Below are 18817 nucleotides of genomic sequence, written 5' to 3'. Positions count from 1 at the left end.
TAAAATTTTGAAGAGCCAAAAAGAAAACAACGACATGGCTGTTACGGGAAATGCTGGAGGTGATGAAGCAGAACTTTTTAGAGTCTTCAGTGTACATTAAAAAAAAAATACCAGAAGAGGCTATAGAGTATGTCATTAACATTTTGGGCCATGGATTCCTTTTTCATGGAGCACAGGCCATTGGAAAACAGGACATTGAGCCATTCTTTTAAATGAAATGTAATCGGATTACCTATTTCCGAACTGAGCAGAGCCCTCCCTGGGGCTCTGGAGGAGACAACCGTCAGGGCAGGCCTACTGAGCAAGGAGCTTCGGAAGGGTCTCCCGAGCTGACGCCCGTGGGGCAGCAAGCATCCCATAGGGCAGTCTGTGTGTAACGTGGCCCCTGGCACAGAGACCCATAAAAGAAAGTATGAACTACATCATCAAACACGAGACAGTAAGGTGAGAGTATAAAGAAATCGCCTTAAGATTTCAAAGGAAGGAGAAAACATTTCTACTGAGGAAAGTATGCCAAGGTTTTGTAGAAGAGAGTCTAGGTATCAGGGACAACGCCTAGAAGATGGTTAATTGGGGGTCAGTAGCCAGGGCATGAAGAAATGTTTCCAGGCGTAAGCGAGGGCAGAGATTTGGGGGTGGGGGTGGGGCATGGCCAGTAGCGGGGGAGGGAGGAGAAAGCTTGATTTGTCCTTTTTATTTTTATTTTCCATTTTTACTGTTGGCGCTATTATAGATGGCCCCATTTCTCTCCCCTTGTCGGTTATGTGGGCTCCCCTCAGGGGTAGTAGTGAGAACAAGAGCTGATGGTTTAGGGGGAGGGTGGACAGGAAGGTGGGGGAAGATGCAGGGTCTGAGACTAAACTTGACTTGTAGACCACCCTCTGGTCATCTGGAGCATAACAGGGAAGCGGCGGGGTGGGGGGGGGGTGGTCTAAGGAAAGGCCACCTAAGGAAAACCAAAGGCTGCTTTCACCTACCTCATACTTTGGCTAAGAAAAAGGCCTGGCCTGATCAATATATTTGGATCTGAGCTCTGTGGCTCCCCTTGCCAATAATATAGAGAGCCAAAGAGAAGTTAGGTTCTTCTTGAAGATGTTTGTTATTCCCCAAAGAATCTTTTAGGAAAAGCAAACAGCCTGAGAAATATTTGTTCGTTAGACGAATTCTGGCAGCAGCCAGAAAAGTCCAGAAAGTACCAAGCAGGCGCACATTCCCATGATACACTTGATTCTTAGGACACTTGTGACTTAACTGTTTGATTATCAGCTGCTGCTGTGAAGCGCTATCGCCACTAAATGTATCAATGTGACTACCCAAATGTATTCATGCATTTCAACTATTGTAAGACAGTGATAGAGTTTGGGTCCAGAAAATTCTTATAGAAAGTGTTGCCTGTTTAATCCAGTTTTACAACTATAAGTGGGACGGATCTTTTTAACCGCTCTCATGCTTACTGCTATAAAGAAGGTATGTGCCCTCTGGTGTCGTGCTCAGTTCGAGAACATCCTGGTGAGCTCTATGGCTCTCTTCTGCAACACGCTGCCGATGCGTCCCACGGGTAACCTCGCTGGCCCTGGAAGGGAGGCCTCCCTGCTGAGTCAGGTGGGCTTGAGGAGGTGCAAATGTAACAGGCAACTCATGTCTTTTAGAAACTGCCCATGTGTCTGTCCTTCCCCTTCTCACTGCGGGGCAGGTTTCCTCTCTCTCTAGCCTGGAGTGAGTCCTTCCCCACTGAGGCAGAACGACTTCCAATGAGCGTGCACCTCCACAAAAGTCATCATCCCCTGACTCCACACACTGTGGCCTCACCGGCACCTTGGTGCCCAGAACCACAGGTGGGCCCATGTGGGACAGCGCATCACCCAAACGCAGCAGCCATGCGGCTCTTGGGTCCCAAACGCCAAGTGAACACCAAGCACAGCGCAGGTGTCTCTGCCTGCAGCTGGGCAGAGAGGGAATGGGTTGGGGCGGCAGGTTGGGACAAGACTCCGGCAGCAAAGTAGACGAGAAATTCTTGCCCTTTCTCTACTCCGCAGGCAGCGGACACGCTAAGCATGGTTAGGTTTCCCATGAGACTCTGGGAGGTGAACACGAGGAGAAACCAGATCCTGCAGATCACCTGTGAGCCTGTGTGGGCAGGGCCAAGTCCTCCGGGTCAGCTCAGTCACATTCAAAGAGAAAATTCAGGTGACATCTGTCTATAGGTGATGGTCCCCCGTGCTCCAAATTATGGACTGTGATGCTGAAATTCTGGCAGCCTTTCTCCAGAGAAAGGTCCTCCTTATTAAACTGCTAGTTCTGACTGTGTGGAGAGGTGGTGCTCCCCATGGCTGATTTCAGCAACCTATTCGTGTTCATCGGTGTAGCCCCACTGGAGCACCCTAAATGCACTCGTGTGTGTGTGTGTGTGTGTGTGTGTGTGTGTGTGTGTGTGAGAGAGAGAGAGAGAGAGAGAGAGAGAGAGAAGGCAGGGTGCTGCGCTGCTCCTGTGTCGATGTGTCGTCCCGAGTGTGGCATCCGAGCGCAGCCGAGAGGCCTGGTTTCCAACGCCAGGCGGGGACTCCTCGAGCTCCTCAATAATGCACGAGTCCGCCGGCACCAGCCCGGCTCGCCTTTGATTCCCACCGGGGACAGAGGGAGACATGGATCTCTCCGCTTTGCCAAACAACAACCACCCCGACAAGTTCCTGCAGCTGGACGTGAAGTTGTTAATGAGGAACTCGGCCCTCCTGCAGGGCGGCTTGGTGAGGTTCCCGGGTGGGAACTTCCCTGCTGCACAGAACTGGCAAAACCGCGTCTACTCGCAGGTACCGTCTGGGCGCGCCTGGGCGCGGGGCGGGGGCTCCTTCGTCTCTCATCTTGCGCTCTGGCCCTTGCAGCATTTGCGGGAAAGGAAGACTGTGGGGAGGGGAGGACCGAGTAGCTACTCCTGCCTCAGGGAAAAGGTCTTTCTTCCTTCACATAAGACACTGCCTCTCATCACTCTACAATGGCAGCAAGTTCTCCGACCCATTCATTCCCCTCCAACCCCTGCTTCCCAGCTTGTCTTCACTGTAGAGTCTGCCCAGCCTTCATTTCATCCCTTTCTCTCAGGATTTTTCACACTAGTTTGCAAATAAGGCCCTGGAGGGAAAACCTGTGCCTATCTTTTCATGTATTCTAAGCACAGAGGCATCAGAAGCTTAAGCCGGGAGCTCACACACCTCGTTTGGACCGACTGCCTTTCACTTTAGGCAAAGAACACTCAGGCGCAGGTACATGGAAAGTGCTGGCTGTTACTTCAGAGACTTTTATTTTCCGCAGGTGTTCTCGTGGGTAGGACATACCCCTCAGATCTACAACACCCGTGCAGACTTTATTTCTTGCTTTCTCCTTTGGCGCCTTCCTCCTTGTTGCTGACCGGAGAGAAGGAAGCTGTGATGAGTTCCAGGTGCTGGAATAAACGGAGAGGCCCTGTCTGCTGCCCGGCTCCCGGGACAGAGACGATCTTTGTTTCGGAAGGGGAGGGCTGATGGGGTGAAGGGTTAGTCCGCCCGAAACCTGAGGAAGCCTTGCCTTTCAGAACAGATGGGACTGACCCACAAGCCCCTGCAGGTCATTAAGTCCTGGGGAGGGGTTCGAATTCCCCGAACGGAAATTTGTTTTCTTTTAAGAAACAGTTGCTCCTCATCAGTCCTGGTGTCAAGTGACTCCGTGGTGTGATTTGTGGGCTCCTTGGGGCCTTTATCGTGAGATCACTCAGAATCAAGGACACTCACATGATTATGTGTTTCCTCCACCTATGAGGGATTTAATTTATTTCCATGGTAAGGCAGCCTATTATGACAACTGAGTTTTTTAAAATTTTGTATCTTTCCTATTTTGTAATCCTCAAAACCCTTCCGCCCATCCATACAAGCATGTGACAAGTGACCTTGTTGGTCACTGCGTCCGTGTCTTGTTTGGTTTTAAGCTAAGGGCAATGAAATGCCTCCTTTTTCTTCCCTATTGTTTATGTCACGGAATGAAATGATTCAAAGATCAGTTCAGAAAACCTTGGCTTTCCTGGGCTGTGACGTGAAGTCTAAGAAAACATAGCCAATAAGCTCCTTTGGGGCCGGAGCGCATGGATCCACCGCCCTTGTTTGGTACTGAACTTGACCTCTTTCCTCCACTGGGAACCGCACAGTTTCAAGCTCTGTCGAATGTTGCTCCTAAACCTGAATAAGACACAAATTTTTAAAGGGTTTCTCTCGCCACAAGCTCTATGGGCTGAAATAGTTATTCAAGGAAAAACTGAGGGAAAAATCTGCTTTTATGTCTTTGAATAAGTTCGGTAATTGTAAACTGCAGATAGACTTGATTTTTGTTATCCTTTTGCCCTAGAACAAAATATTTCATGACTAAACAAAGGCCCATTTATGACTGAAATGATGCACGATGGGGGTAGTGAGTGGATGACAAATTCAAGCAGTGGGGTGGGCGTGGCCCACACCGTGAGTGGCAGTGATCACACTCACGACCTCAGATTGCCCTGTGGCAGTAAGTAATTCTTCTCTCCTTGGCTGGATCTTGAAATCTGGGAGTGACATGTTCATTGGATGAAAAACAAATCTAAAAGAAAGGGACACCTGGCAGTTTTAAGTGGCTGTAATGACCTGGAAGAAGGCGCCACGTGTGCCAGATGCGCCGAGGTGCTGGGATACGTCCGTGGCAGCTGTGACTGGCTCTTATCTTAAAACCCCCATGGGACTTCCGCCAAGATAGAGGCATAGGTGGATGTGCCGTGCCTTCTCACACAACCAAGTTTAGAGACAACTAAATATTAGCAACAGAGAACACAGCCAGAACACAAAAAATTGAACTTTTCGGAAGTCTGTTAACAACAAATTCTTCAGCCTGACCGGTAAGGGGCGAAACCAGAGGCTGGTGAAGCGGAGTTGCACAGGAGGACTTGGTCAGCCGGACTCAGGCACAGAATCCAGATGCGTGGAATCCAGGCACAGGGTTGGACCTAGTGAGCGACCCCGGGGGAGACAGCGGGGGAGCGGTGCTGCGTGTTGCCTGTGGTCGCGCATTTGTGCGTGGGTGGACAGGCAAGGGAGTGGACGGTTGGACCGGGGCCGGCGGGTCCCCGCCGCAAGCGGCGGTGGAGGGCGCCACCATTTCCCTGCTCTGACCCCACCTCCACATACAGCGTCATAACCCAGCGACTCTGAGTGGCCCGGCCCAGGTGAACCACCTAAGGCGCTGATCCTCAGCAGAGGGGGCCCCCATTTCCACGCTCTGACCACGCCCCCACATACAGCGTCACAACCCAGCGACCTGGGAGTCCAAGGCACCACTTCTCACACTTAAAGGGCGCAAACAGACCAAAAATGGTGCAAGAAGATCTCAAAGCCCCAGAGCCTATAGATCTAAGCGATGAAGAAATAGCAAAACTCTCAGAGGCACAGTTTAAAACATTGGTGATCAAGATCCTCACAGAACTGGTTGATTATAGCCACAAATTAGACAAACATATGAAGGCGAAACTAATTGAAATGAATGGAATTGCACAGGACACCAATAGCAATGAAAAGGAAACTGGGACTCAAATCAATGGAGTGGACCAGAAGAAAGCAAATAATGGCCAAATAGAAAAGAGTCAAGAAGCAAGAATTCAAAGAAATGAGGAGAGTCTTAGGAACCTCCAGGACATCTTTAAACGCTCCAACATCCGAATTATAGGGGTACCAGAAGGGGGAAAGGCACAGCCACCAGTGGAAAACTTATTCGAACAAATAATAAAGGAGAATTTCCCCAGTCTGGCAAAGGAAATTGACTTCCAGGAAATCCAGGAAGCTCAGAGAGTCCCAAAAAAGTTGGACCCAAGAAGGAACACACCAAGGCACATCATAATTACATTAGCCAAAATTAAAATGAAGGAGAGAATCCTAGAAGCAGCAAGAGCTAAGGGGACAGTCACCTACAAAGGAGTCCCCATCAGACTGTCAGTAGATTTCTCAAAAGAGACCTTACAGGCAAGAAGGGGCTGGAAAGAAGTATTCCAAGTCATGAAATCCAAAGACCTACAACCAAGATTGCTCTATCCAGCAAAACTTTCATTTAGAATGGAAGGACAGATAAAGTGCTTCTCAGATAAGATCAAATTCAAGGACTTCATCATCACCAAGCCCTTATTATATGAAATGTTAAAGGGACTTATCTAAGAAAAAGAAGTTAAAGAAACATGAACAGTGAAAGGACAACAAACTTACGGTTATTAACAACCACACCTAAAACAAAAGCAAACTAAAAGGGCAGCTAGATCAGGAGTGGAAACATAGAAATGAAGATCATGTGGAGGGTTAGCAACAGGGGAGTGGGAGGAGGAGAAGGGGGGAGAAGGTACAGAAAATAAGTAGCATAGATGGTAGATAGAAAATAGATGGGGGAGGGCAAGAATAGCATGGGAAATATAGAATCTAAAGGACTTGAGACACATGGTCATAAACTAAAGGGGGGGTAATGGTGGGGATGAGGGGGTAGGGTGGAGGGGAATGAAAGGGGGAATAGAACAACTGTAACAGCATAATCAATAAAAAAATTTTAAAAAAAACCCATGGTCTTGGGGAGGCAGAAAGCCGATGGGAAGAACATTGAATAAAATGGTCAGAAACTTGGTTTCTTGCGTCATAGCCACAGCAAGACAGCGTGAGAGACACCTGCGATGGCCCTTATCCAGTCCGTGCCTCAGTATTTCCACTTGCAGAATTAGGATAGTAATCATTTTACATATTTTCTTAAAAATGAGAGCAAATAAAATAGGACATGAAAACAATTGAGAAAAAGAGTTGCCTGTACAAGAAATGTCCATTATTTTATTATTACTACTATCATTATTTGCCAATATTCAAAACGTGTTGAAATTGTCCTTTTATTAGAATTTGGAAAACAGCAAGTAGTATCAATTGCCATTCTGATTTATGCTGTGGATAGAGGCGGGGGGGGTGAATGGATGGTGGTCAGGGGGTACCCAGTCAGCACACCCGTGAGGCTGCATGGCTAACTCAAGCAGCAGATTTTACACTCACCTGGAATCCTCTCACACTTCAGCGTCATGTCGGCTCATCCTCCAGTGTCTTATTCCCCAGTGTCACCCCGCCCAGGGGCACTGTGTTTGGGACTCAGACTTCCTCACCGACTGTCACAGGGCTTCACCCACCGGCATTGCCCTCAAAGTTGCTGCTAACTCAGCAGTACCAGCAAAGAACCCCTAGTCCCCAAACATGAAGTTGAATTCTTAAATGTATCTATCATGCTTATAGCCATGATTTACTTATATTTAAGTCATTTTAAAGCCACCTTTCACTTTCAGGGGAACTTCCCTGTGCCGCTCTCCTGTGAGGTAGAGCGGTGGGGTGCACAGAGGAAGGTGAGCCCTGGCCCCTGCCGGCCTGTCCCCTGAGGACGTAGAGGGCACCGTATTTGCAGGGAGGACAGACACTGTTTCTAGTTTCTACTCCTTACACCCTCTCACCAGAGACGTGAAGAAGCTCCACCACAAATTTCATCTCACCACAGTGAACCACCTTCCTCCCAAATCTAACATTCCTGGTTGTGAAAATTATCTGGGGCCTATACCCGCTGGAGTCATTTGGAACCATATTCTGCCCATGTCTGCCAGTCCCTTTGCAAAGGGAGGTAGTGAAAAGGAAGAGTTGATGTTCAGTTTGTGGGGCCTTTTTTTCTGACCAGCCGTTAGGCTTCAGAATCTTCTCTGACTAGTCTCCTTGTCGCATCCTTTCCAGGCTTCCACCTGGTCCAGGGCTCCAGAGGCTTCCGTACTGAACAGTGTTATATCCACAACTCGAGATAAGTTTTTTTATGGCTTAGGGGCGTTGAAATTATTAGGGGGGCCTGTTTGTCCAGCTGAGCCTGAGCAGAAGGCCCAGGGTAGGAGGCTGTCCTCCCCTTGACTTCTAGACGATGTCCTTCACTGGGTTTATTTATCTCCTTTCCCCGCTTGGTGGTTGCGTGCCCATGAAAAGTGTGATTTGGTCGGCATCTAGCCAGGCTCCGGCGCAGCCCATCACTCCGGTGAACATACACACACATGTACGTGTAACTCTTCCTCGCGGTCGCTGCTCCAGAGTCACTCTGAGACCCGCCTGGGATGGTCTGCATGGGCTTCTTCCTGGAAGGTGGGGAGATGGGCTGTCGGGAGTTGGTTATGAAACCACACCCTTCACATGATCTTGACCCTGAGTCACTTCATTCAGCTGGGAAATTTTAATGGGCTTTTTGGCTCAATGCTTTTTTTTTCCAGGAAAAAAAAGTCTGTATGTCAGCATTTGGGCTCCATAAACAGTCAGATTTTACACAGTAGAAAGCATCAAATTTTAAATAATTAATTTATTTATTTATAGAGAGAGGGGAAGGGAAAGAGAAAGAGAGGGAGAGAAACATCAGTGTGTGGTTGCCTCTCATGCCCCCTGCCCTGCAACTCAGGCATGTGCCCTGACTGGGAATCAAACCGGCAACCCTTTGATCTACAGCCCACACTCAGTCCACTGAGCCACACCAGCCAGGGTGAAAGCACACCATTTTTCTCCATCTACTCTCTTACAAACTGTGCAGTCCTTTCTCTAATCTCGGCTCTGTCTAGTCTTGCAGCAATGCTCTGATTCTTGTGATGTTCTTAAATGCTCACGGGTGTGCTGATAATCTGTAAGCAGTTCTCCCAGAGCTGCAGGGGATGGGAGTCCAGTGGCCACACATGACACTCTCACCAAATGGTCCTCACTGAAGGGTGTGATGAGGCCTCACTGCAGCTGCCAAGGCCACTCTGTCCCTTTCTGCTGCTTGTGTGCTAAGTCAACGCGGCAGGGTCATGGAATTTCAAGACGCCACGTTCTTGTTAGGGAGGGTAGCCTAGGCTATACTGTGGGGATAAATACCCCGCTGACTATCAGTTACAATAAAGGGAAAAAAACTCTTGCTCATGAAAAGTCTGAGGAAGGGCACATGTGTTTGGGGGCAGCTCTTTTCCCAGCAGCAACCCAGGGCTTCAAGTTCTCTGTCCTTGTAGCTCTGCCATCCCAGGTCCCAGCTTACAGTGACACCGAGAAAGGGAAGTGAGGAAAGCTGAGCCAAAAATCATGTGGGGCAATTCAAAGGTCAGTTTTGGGAGTGGTCTCTGTGAGTTTGGCCCCAATTTACACCCAAGACAGCCTGGGAAATGCAGCTATTCTGTGTGCTCAGGAGGAGATAACACAGTTTTGTTTTGGTGTGTGTTTAACCAGCCACCACAACACCCAGCTTCCATTGGCTTGTAAGGGTCTGCTTGTTACATTTATTCACTCTCATTCTTTGTGAGTCCTTAGATTTTAGGTATTTCTCTTGTAAGTATTACATAATTGAATTTACCATTTAAACTGATCTGACAGTCTCTGTTGTTTAAATGGAGTGTTTAGTCTATTTAAATTTAATGTGATTATTTTCGAAATATTTTTTCTATTTTCTGGGCGTTCCACTATATTCTTTTATTTTTCTTGTATTGTTTTCAACTTTCTCTTATCTTTTTAATTAATACTGCTCTACTGAATTAAGCAGTACATGTTTTAGTAATATCTCTATAAAATCATTTCTTAGTGTCCTCATAAAAAATAGCCATTCAACCTGTAACTGTTCAGTGGTTTAGTTGTCTCTTATTTTAAAAAATCACATATCAGCGATTATTATTATTTCTATTTTCTATTAGGATTTCTGTTATGTAAAATCAATGCTTGCTTAGATTTATACATATATGTATAATTTTTCTCTTTTCCTTTTTGTTTTCTTATTTGGCATTCCCTTTTTCAACTTAATTTTTCCTTCTAGTATTAATTTTATTCTGCCTGAAGTACATCTTTAGAGATTTCTTCTTTATTGGCCTATTAATGATTTATTCTCAGTTTTTGTTTACCTAAATATATATGTCTTCTATTTCACTGCTTATTGAATGGTGTAAGAATGATGTAAAGTATATAAAGAACAAGTGGACTAAATAATGATTAATGTCAAAAAGTCTAGGTAAGCTTTGAGTACTGCTTTCCTTAAACAGTCCATATAACTAAAATAATAGAATTATTAGTGAATTTTCCATTGCTAAATATAATTTATTCAAAATGTGGATGAAGTGTTGGAGTCAAATGCATGCTTTTGTCTTTCTTAAGCTGTTTGAAAATTTTTATCAATATACAAGTGTATCTCAACCATATTGGTGTTTTTATCCAGACACGAAAGTTTTAACAAAGCTCTTTTATTAATGTCCTATTCACGTGTCTTTCAGGCATGAAACTGTCAGGCAAAAATAAGTGGCGCCCAGTTAAAGAGAAGCCTCAGGTTTTCAGGAATATGATTTAGCATTAAGGGCTTGAATGTTCTTTTTAGAATATAGCTCTGATTATTTCACTGTCTTTTGTATATTAGTTTTCCAAGGTCTTTATGCACTGTAATAGAGTGTATTGTTTTTTTCTTTACCCCCGAAACTGTATTTCCCTCATTTATAAGCTTTCTTGTTTAGGAAGCTAAAGGATGACTGTAGCAGGCAAGAAAACTGACAAAGCCAACTTGCCAATGTCAGAAGAATTCTTCTTGTTCGAAAGATGATCAAGGATGTTTAGCCTTCAAGAAAAAATCTTGAGTCAGAATTATGCTAATCTGAAAGGATCTGAATTTCATATCACGTTGTGTTTCCTGAATTCAGATACATTTTCATGAGGTCATCCATCTTACAGACAAATGCTACGTCAAGATGATTTATGATCTCATTGCAGACTTCAGAGGTCCAGAACGTAAATTGGTTGTGAGGAGATCTCCAAGTCGATCTCTATGTGCAAAGTGTATGGATTAAGAAAATGAGGAAAACCTAAGGCCACAAAGAATGGAAAGGTTTCACACAGACTATTTCTTTGTACTGACAGCCATACCTGAAGGAAACTATATGTGATATCAGTTTACAACTTAGCTTATATAAATACATGTTTAACATGACCGACTCACCCCCATAGACGCAGAGAGCATCAATCTACTGCCGATCTAAATATAACTTAGAGGAATATTTATTGCTATTGAGTCTTTTCTGTTTTGGAAAACTGAAATATGTGAAACACATTTATTTTAAGAATTGCTGTAAATTAATGACATTTGCTGCCAGCTTTTAAGGGTTAACCACAGTTTTCTGAAAATTAACACATGAGGAATTCCTCGCCCTCGATGCCCTGTGATAAATGAGGCGTTGCACTGTTTTTTGTTTCTTCTCAATTGTATTTGGCCAATGAACAAACTTGAATTAAAAATGTTTCTACCTTCATGATAGATTTGTAGTTATAAGGTAAAAAAGGCAAAGTAAAAATCTAAGGTTGAACTAGACACAGAAAAGCACACATCGAATAGTTCCATTCATATAAAATGCAAAAAAAAAAAAAAAAAAAGCGGAGGGAGAGAGTGCGAACTGGCTCACGCGATTCAGAGCAGGACACGTGGGCGGGGAGAGGGCGGTGACCAGGAGTGTGAGGTAGGATCTACTCCTTGGTAGGATCTTAGGGTTATTCGGTTTGTGAACATTTTTTGAGCAAACAACCTAGTATTTATCGTGTGTGTACTTGGCCTTATTCATATTATGGTTCAATAAATAGTTTTTAAAAATCCAAAAGTCAATGTTAGAGGCATCTCACAGCCAGCTGGTCTGCAGATATGCAGAGGAGTGTGGTGCTGAGTCAGCCCATTTCTCTGAGATGTCTGACCTGGGAGTCCCACCAGAACTGTCACAAGAGCCAAGGCGTGTCTGTAAAATGCCTTTCCGTCCCGGCTTTGCTGGGTTAGTAGAGCAACGTTAAATATTATTCTTATCAGTCATGGAATGCACAGGTAGAAATAAAATGGCATTGAAGCTCAATGAAGCTAAAAAAATGGCTTTGTTCAGAATTATACCAGTATTTGAAGTAAAGAACAGTGTTCTTTGTTTGTAGTTATAAAATAGCATTTTAATGAATGATACTGAAACCAGACAAGGTCACAGGCGAAGAAAGAGCTCACAGGATTCTAGATTGAACTATATCCCAGAATCCTCTCCTCATTCACTGTCCTAATCCATTGTGTTTCTGGGCAGAATCAGCACATTTTGAGGTGCAGTTCTTCACACTGCATTCTCTGCCATCCATGGCCCGATGGTCAGTGAAGCCTTTTCTCTGTGCCTCCCAACAGAGAGAAAAGAACAACATTACTGCCCAGCAACTGAGGGGATTCAGCATAAAGGGAGCCGTCTCCACAGAGATCCCCCCACCATCCCTCTCATCAGTCCTGAAGAATAACCCACTATATGGGGACATGAGTTTGGAGGAAGCCATGGAAGACAGGAAAAAGAATCCTTCATGGACCATTGAGGAGTATGACAAGCACTCCCTGCACAGCAACCTGTCTGGGCATCTGAAGGTACTAAGACTTGCTTCTTCAGGGGTGAGGGGGGCCAGTGAGGCCCTTCTGAAAGATGTGGGTATCGGGGTGACAGGCATTCCTCACCAGGCACCAAATCTCCAGGTTTCAGGTCATGTCAGCCTCTGGCTTCCCTTGTTCAATCTTCATCATTATTTGTGTTTATTTATTTGTTTTGAGTTTTATAACACATCTGATGTGGCACAGAAGCAAGGTTTACCAGGAAGGTAAAATCTTTTTGAAAATTGATTTGCCAGATCACGTATGTTTTCCCCCAGTTGTGTGACCATTTATGTTCATGAATACTTACGAATCTCTCATTAGACATTTATTTTAAAATATTTGTTAAATGTCTGTCTTTGGCCCCGTGCAAGGCACTTCTCATCAAACATCATTCATTTCAAGCCCACTCAGTGGTTTAAGACACAGACTTACATGCTGGACTCTTTCCTGTGTCTCAGTAACAAAACAAAACAAAACAAAACAAAACAAAACAAAACAAAACAAAACAAAACAAAAGCATTTAAACACCAGAAAGGTATGCAATGAACTCAATCGCCCAGCTTAAACCCAACTGAAGAATGTTTTCTTTTTTCCTCTCCCCGCTTCACCCTGACGTCACCCATCATGTAGAAGATTTAGAAAATACCTGACAAGCCAGGAGAGGGGCCCTCTGTATTCTGAGTGTACTGGACTCCTACCCAGCCCCAGCCAGCCACGGCTGCCCCAGGGCCAGGAAGCCCGGGCATGTTCCAAGTAGCCCTTATGCCTATGTGTTCATACCTGAAGCATCTAAAGACTTGTACTTTTGCAGGGAACAGCCTTATTTATTAAAATCTTACACTTTTGAAAATCTCAAATGGGCATGCCTTCAAGTACCTTCTTGTCTGGAATCTTTGAAGTTTCTTAACCTCCCAGTAGATTTAAGGTATCTCCTCCTGAATGTGGTCTCTTTCTGGGGAAGTTTCCATGACAGATGCTCCCCCACAGCAACAATGATTGTGTGTTTTCCATCCTGAGGCTGAAGGACAGGACCTCTAACAAGTCACCCCCTAGAATTAGGAAACTATGTGTTGACTTATTGCACAAACATGTCTTGATTGTACGTGAGAGCCCTTCTCTTTGTTGTTTAGGTGAACGACCAGGGGACTGTAAAGATTTTACAATTTTATTAAAGATAAAGATGTAAAGTAATGTAAAAATATTACTGTCCCCGCCCTCGGGAAGTTCATTACACTGAGCAAACTAACAAACAGTAACCACAGAACATAACAGAGTGATGAGACTGAGGAAGAGGATGGTGCTGGTCAAGGTAGTACAAGGTGCAGTGCAGACTCAGAAGAGAGCAGAACCACATTAGATTATTTTTTCAAAGGCCTTGAAGGATCTGTAGAATTCAAAAGACGTAGATAGTTTGCCTGGAGTGTGGGGCGGGGGTGGGCTCTTCTATGAGGTGTAGCAAGAGGAAAGGCACAAATGCAAGGAAGTGTGAGAATTGGTCAGAACAATAAGCGGTCTAGTTTTGCTGGAGCCACAGCTGAAGTAGTAGAATAATGGGGAAAAAGGCTAAAAAAGCAGACTGAAAGAAAATGTGTGGCCCTGGCTGGTGTGGCTCAGTGGATTGAGCTTGGGCCTGTGAACCAGAGGATCGCGGTTCAATTCTCAGTCTGGGCACATGCCTGGGTTGCAGGCCAGTTCCCAGCAGGGGACCCACGAGAGGCAACCATACATTGATATTTCTCTCCCTCTCTCCTTCCCTTCCCCTCTAAAGATAAATAAATAAAATCTTTAAAAAAATAAATAAAAGAAAATGTGTGAATGTAAGGGAAGGAAATGGAACATTACTGGCAACGAGGTGTACTTTTCATTGGAGCATTTCATTGAGTTACTTTTAAGAAGATCAAGCACGAGGATGACAGCTATACTGCTTTACTAAAACCAGTGCCCCCCCCCACATGCAAATCACTCACCTCAAAGGTGTGACCCTCAGGTCACATGCCTGTTTACAGACCTCATGGTGGTATTCTTCAGCGCTACTATTCTTTTTTAAAGATTTTATTTATTTAGAGAGAGGGGAAGGGAGGGAGAAAGACAAAGAGAAACATGAATGTGTGGTTGCCTCTCCAGCGCCCCCTACTGGGGATCCAACCGGGGACCCTTTGGTTCACTGGCCAGCACTCAGTCCACTGAGCCCCACCAGCCAGGGCCACTCTAACTGTTCTTCAGGGATGCTTCTGTGAGTCATGACTGTTGTTTTTATTACCACTTCTTCTTTTACCTAATTAATTCAACTTTTCCATCACCTTCCTTGTCCGTATCTCTTAATTAGCAGACAGAGCCCCTAACGTACTTTCTAAAAACTCTCCACCACTGTGGGCTGTAAAAGTTTAGTTTCTTTGGCCACCCCCTTTTTCCTAAGTTGCTAAGAGTTTACATATAAGGGAGGAGGAAAGAAGTCCCAGGTGGAACCTCGAAGGACAACCATCAGCCGGCCGGAGGGGGGCGCACTCCCCCTCCCGGAAGCTCTTGTGGAAGAGCGGAGGCCTTGACCTTGCCCGCCAGGCACAGGCCACTGATTAGGACACACGCGAAAGGTCGGACAAGGGCCAAAGCAGAGACTTTTAAAGCATCTATCTATGCGTTTGCACAGGCCATCCAAATTTTATTTTAATACCTTAGCTTTTCTATAAAACTGGAAAATGGAGACTAGTAGCAGTGGGGTGGGAGGATTGCGTGGCCTTGACCGGAAGCCAGCTGCAGCCCCTTGCACGCATGCGCATCGCTCACCCAAGCTAGTTCATGCACCCCCGAGGCTGCGTGGACACTGGCTACCTTTGAGTCTGCTGGGCGCAGAGGGTCAGAGAGAGGGCGGCGGTCCCATCGCAAGTCACCGCCATGTCCAGTTGAGAAATAATGACACCTGAAGTGGGTTCGGGAAAACAGTTTCAGCACTCACCATCTGTACGAATGAGGTATGCTTCCTGGAGTGCAGGCATGCACACCACGTCTTTAGCCTGGAACCAGAGCCGGGTATAATGAGAGAAGACGTTTACAGTGACTTGTAGGACGCAGGAATGAGGTTGCGTTGAAGGCAAGCCTGCCCCGAGGCCCCTAAAAGAAACAGACCGTGGAGTAGGGGCTGGTGCGGGGAAAGACTGTTGGGTATTTTCTTCAGGAGGCCCCACGATGCCAGGGCCAGGGTTTCTGCACGTGGAACAAGCTTTCTTAGCTCTCTACGGGGGGGGGGGGGGGGGGCACAGCCTGGAAAGCATGGTGGGACCCCTTGACTCTTAATCTTATTCCTTCTGCTTCTAGATTTCCTAAAAAAACTCGCCAAACAACGTTCACCCCTACCATGCTGACAAAAGCAAACCACTCAAGGCTCACCTAAAGCAGTTTAAGGGAGCTTTAATTTTATCTCCACCCACTAGCCCGATTGACACGCACTATTTATGAATTGTAAGAAGCACTAAATTGGGTTAAAGATGACAGAAACTCTCTCGGTGAGCAAGTAGTCAGTAAATCACGCGGGCCCGCAGGTCGGAGCTGCGGGCTGCGCTGGCGGCCTCACTCACGGGGGAAGCCAAGCCTCCCTTGTCTGAGCTGTGACACAGAAGCCTCGCCCCAGGCAGTATGACAGTGGACCCTCAGTACCCCTGGTAGTATCTTCTCTACAATCTTGTGCTGACCACTGATGGAGCCTACTCTCTGTCTAATTTTCTTTTAGGAAAATCCCAACGACCTACGGTTTTGGCTGGGAGACATGTACACGCCTGGTTTTGATGCCTTGTTGAAAAAGGAGGAGGAGCAAGAGAAGCATTCCAAATACTGTCGAATGGGTCTGATTTTGCTCCTTGTGGCCTGCATCTTAGTTTCCATAGTGACCGTTAGCACTTTTTTCACCTAAAGAAGGGCCACAGACACAGCCACTTGAACTTTCTTAAAAATGTCTGCAAACATTTGCAGAAGAACGCGTTCGTGCATTGCGAGTACGTTGTGGACTGCACCGTCACAGTAACTGTCTCCTGGAATGCGGGGGTTGGCGGAGGAGGCTGCCTTTCTCCGCTTGGCTCTCTGAGCCTGTGTAAAGGACCCCAGCCTGAGCCTCGTCCTGTGGGAAGGAGGGCTTCCGAGGCTGGAAACCACGGAAAGGTCACTGTGAACAGCCCAAACTAAATACTTCGGTGGAGAACAAAGCAGCACCCAGACTATATTCACCTTGTCTTAAAAATCCTGTCACCTGCCACCCCACCATCCTGTCACCACGGGGAAGGTTGAGCAGATCACTTTCTGGCCAAGCACCAGGCACAAAGGATCAAAGCTTCTGGCCACGCTGCCTGTTGGGCTGAGTTCTGACCTGAAACTTTCATTTACTCCTACTTAACCCAGAATAAAAAGGGGGAGGAGGGGGACTTACTTTAAACATATTGCTATTTTCCCAGGAATCCTTTATAACGCCTCAGTTTCATGTGGTAACTTCAGTAGACCTAAGCTTAGGACATAGTTACATAATTAATTACATGGAGAGTCAATTGTGCTAATTGATCCAAATTAGTTAGTGTGCCCCCTGGTGGCAGTCGGCGAGGCAATCTCACCAGTCACGGCCTAGGGAGGCAGGCCCTGGAAAAGCAGAGGGAAGACTTCGGAGAGAACAGGGTTTGCAGCCTAATCGCGCCTTTTGCTAACTGTTGGGTCCTGGGCAAGTTCTTCTCTCCCGAGAAGGGGTAACAGCGATTCCACAACAGGGCTTGTTTAGCCCAAGAGCTAAGTAAGAAGTACAGAATGAGCGGCAGCAGAGCTCGCTCCTCACATTGCCTGTGATCCCTGGAAACACGGTTCGGCCACAGAGTATTCAAGTCGCCACCCTGCTCTTTCTCCAAACGCTCCCTCCCCGAGTCCCTCTTCTCCCCACTCGCCCCCCCCCTCCCACCACCACCACATCCACACTAAACCAAAAAGGGACGTTCTCCTCTTCTCAGGAGTCAGACTTTGCCCTTCAGGGTTGCTGCATCCCTTTGTTGCATTTCTCTTAAAGACAACTTGAAATAAAGCACATGAAAGTGCAGGTTTGCTGTACAATGAAATCACTGTGCACGAAAATTGTCCTCCGCGTAGTTGCAGTCCTACTTCCTGTTGCTCCTCTGCATTGTGCTAGGTTCTAGCGCAGCTCGAGGCCCAGTAACCAAACATCCAGGGACTTGATGAGGGCAGGGTGCACTCACTGTGGACACCTTGTGGACAGTCCTCTGCATTACAGTTGACCCTTGACCAGCATGGGGCAGGGGCGCCTGCCCCCCCACACAATCGAAAAACCCGCCTATTACTTTTGAGTACAGCCGGCCTTTGGCTTCAAACAGCACTTTCGTCTGCAGCTGGGAGTCTGCTCGGGGACGCGAAAGTGCTCTTTTCACCTACTGTCGATTGAAACCCACAGGTCAGAAGGGCCAACTGTGTATTGAAAACCATCCACTACAAGGGAGACCGGCTCGGGTCAAAGCCGCGTTGCTCAAGGGTCGGCTGTCCTCCTTTTCCTAGCTCTTCTGCCCAAAGTTGATTCTAGGGAGTTGTAAAGGGGCTCAGGTTTCGCCCAGGGCCACCCAGAGGCCTCAGGCCGCTGGCAGGTGAGGCTCTGAGACCCCTAGAGGGCTCCACAGAGGGGCGGAGCTGTTCTTCTGAGTTGCCACCGGGTCCCTGCAGCCTCTGCTCCCTGCAGCCCATGCTCCTCTCACACCTCAGTCCTTTGTGTCTCCGCATGAGCGAGTTTATCACTGTGCTACTGCTCCCAAACCGATCTTTGTTTTCGGCCTTTAATGTACCTGTAGAATATTCAAAATATGCTACTGTCCATCTCTGGGTTACTGTTATGCAACTACAGGAGAGGGACGGGCGTGAGGACAGAGCACAGCCCTGTGTGCCCTCGAAATCCTTCCGGGTAGCGCCTCCCGCGTCTGCAGCGTGGGCTTTGTCATGGGCTCCGGCGGAAAAGGCACCAGGACATCACAGAGAACACGGGACACAGCCCCCAAACGGCTTAAATCCGGGCCTGCTTTAAAAGTGCCCGTCCAGATTCCACAAAAATGAATGTTTTTAAAGCATCTACTTGCAATCTTTGTCACATAATAGGTGGTCAATAAATAATAAATATTATCTTCAAAGAAGTGACTTTTTAGTTAATTCTACAGGGTCCGACAGAAGGAAGGCCTGCGTGAGTGGGCTGGTAGGGTAATAACATGTGTGTGGTAATTTATAGTTTTAATTTGAACATTCTCCTAAAATGCCACAGGGTGGGCTTGAGTGTGACATTGTTATGTTACAGAATTGCATGCCTATGATTTTGTAATAAACAGGGGCGTTATTTGTGCCGGGCCCTGTATATTAG

At 46.5% G+C, this 18817-nt stretch overlaps 1 protein-coding gene across 1 annotated transcript; it reads left to right on the top strand.

Moving 5' to 3' along the window:
* The first annotated feature begins 2642 nt into the window (after window positions 1–2642).
* On the top strand, window positions 2643–16345 carry MINAR2 (membrane integral NOTCH2 associated receptor 2). The gene is made up of 3 exons (XM_037164045.2): window positions 2643–2807; window positions 12211–12438; window positions 16166–16345. The coding sequence occupies exons 1-3, from the start codon at window positions 2643–2645 to the stop codon at window positions 16343–16345; spliced, it is 573 nt and encodes a 190-aa protein (XP_037019940.2).
* Window positions 16346–18817: the final 2472 nt, after the last annotated feature.

Source organism: Artibeus jamaicensis, unplaced genomic scaffold (genome assembly GCF_021234435.1).
Source record: "Artibeus jamaicensis isolate MK-2021 breed Jamaican fruit bat unplaced genomic scaffold, CSHL_Jam_final contig_1085, whole genome shotgun sequence".
Classification (NCBI taxonomy): Eukaryota; Metazoa; Chordata; class Mammalia; order Chiroptera; family Phyllostomidae; genus Artibeus; species Artibeus jamaicensis.
This window is presented reverse-complemented; position numbering and strand designations above follow the sequence as displayed.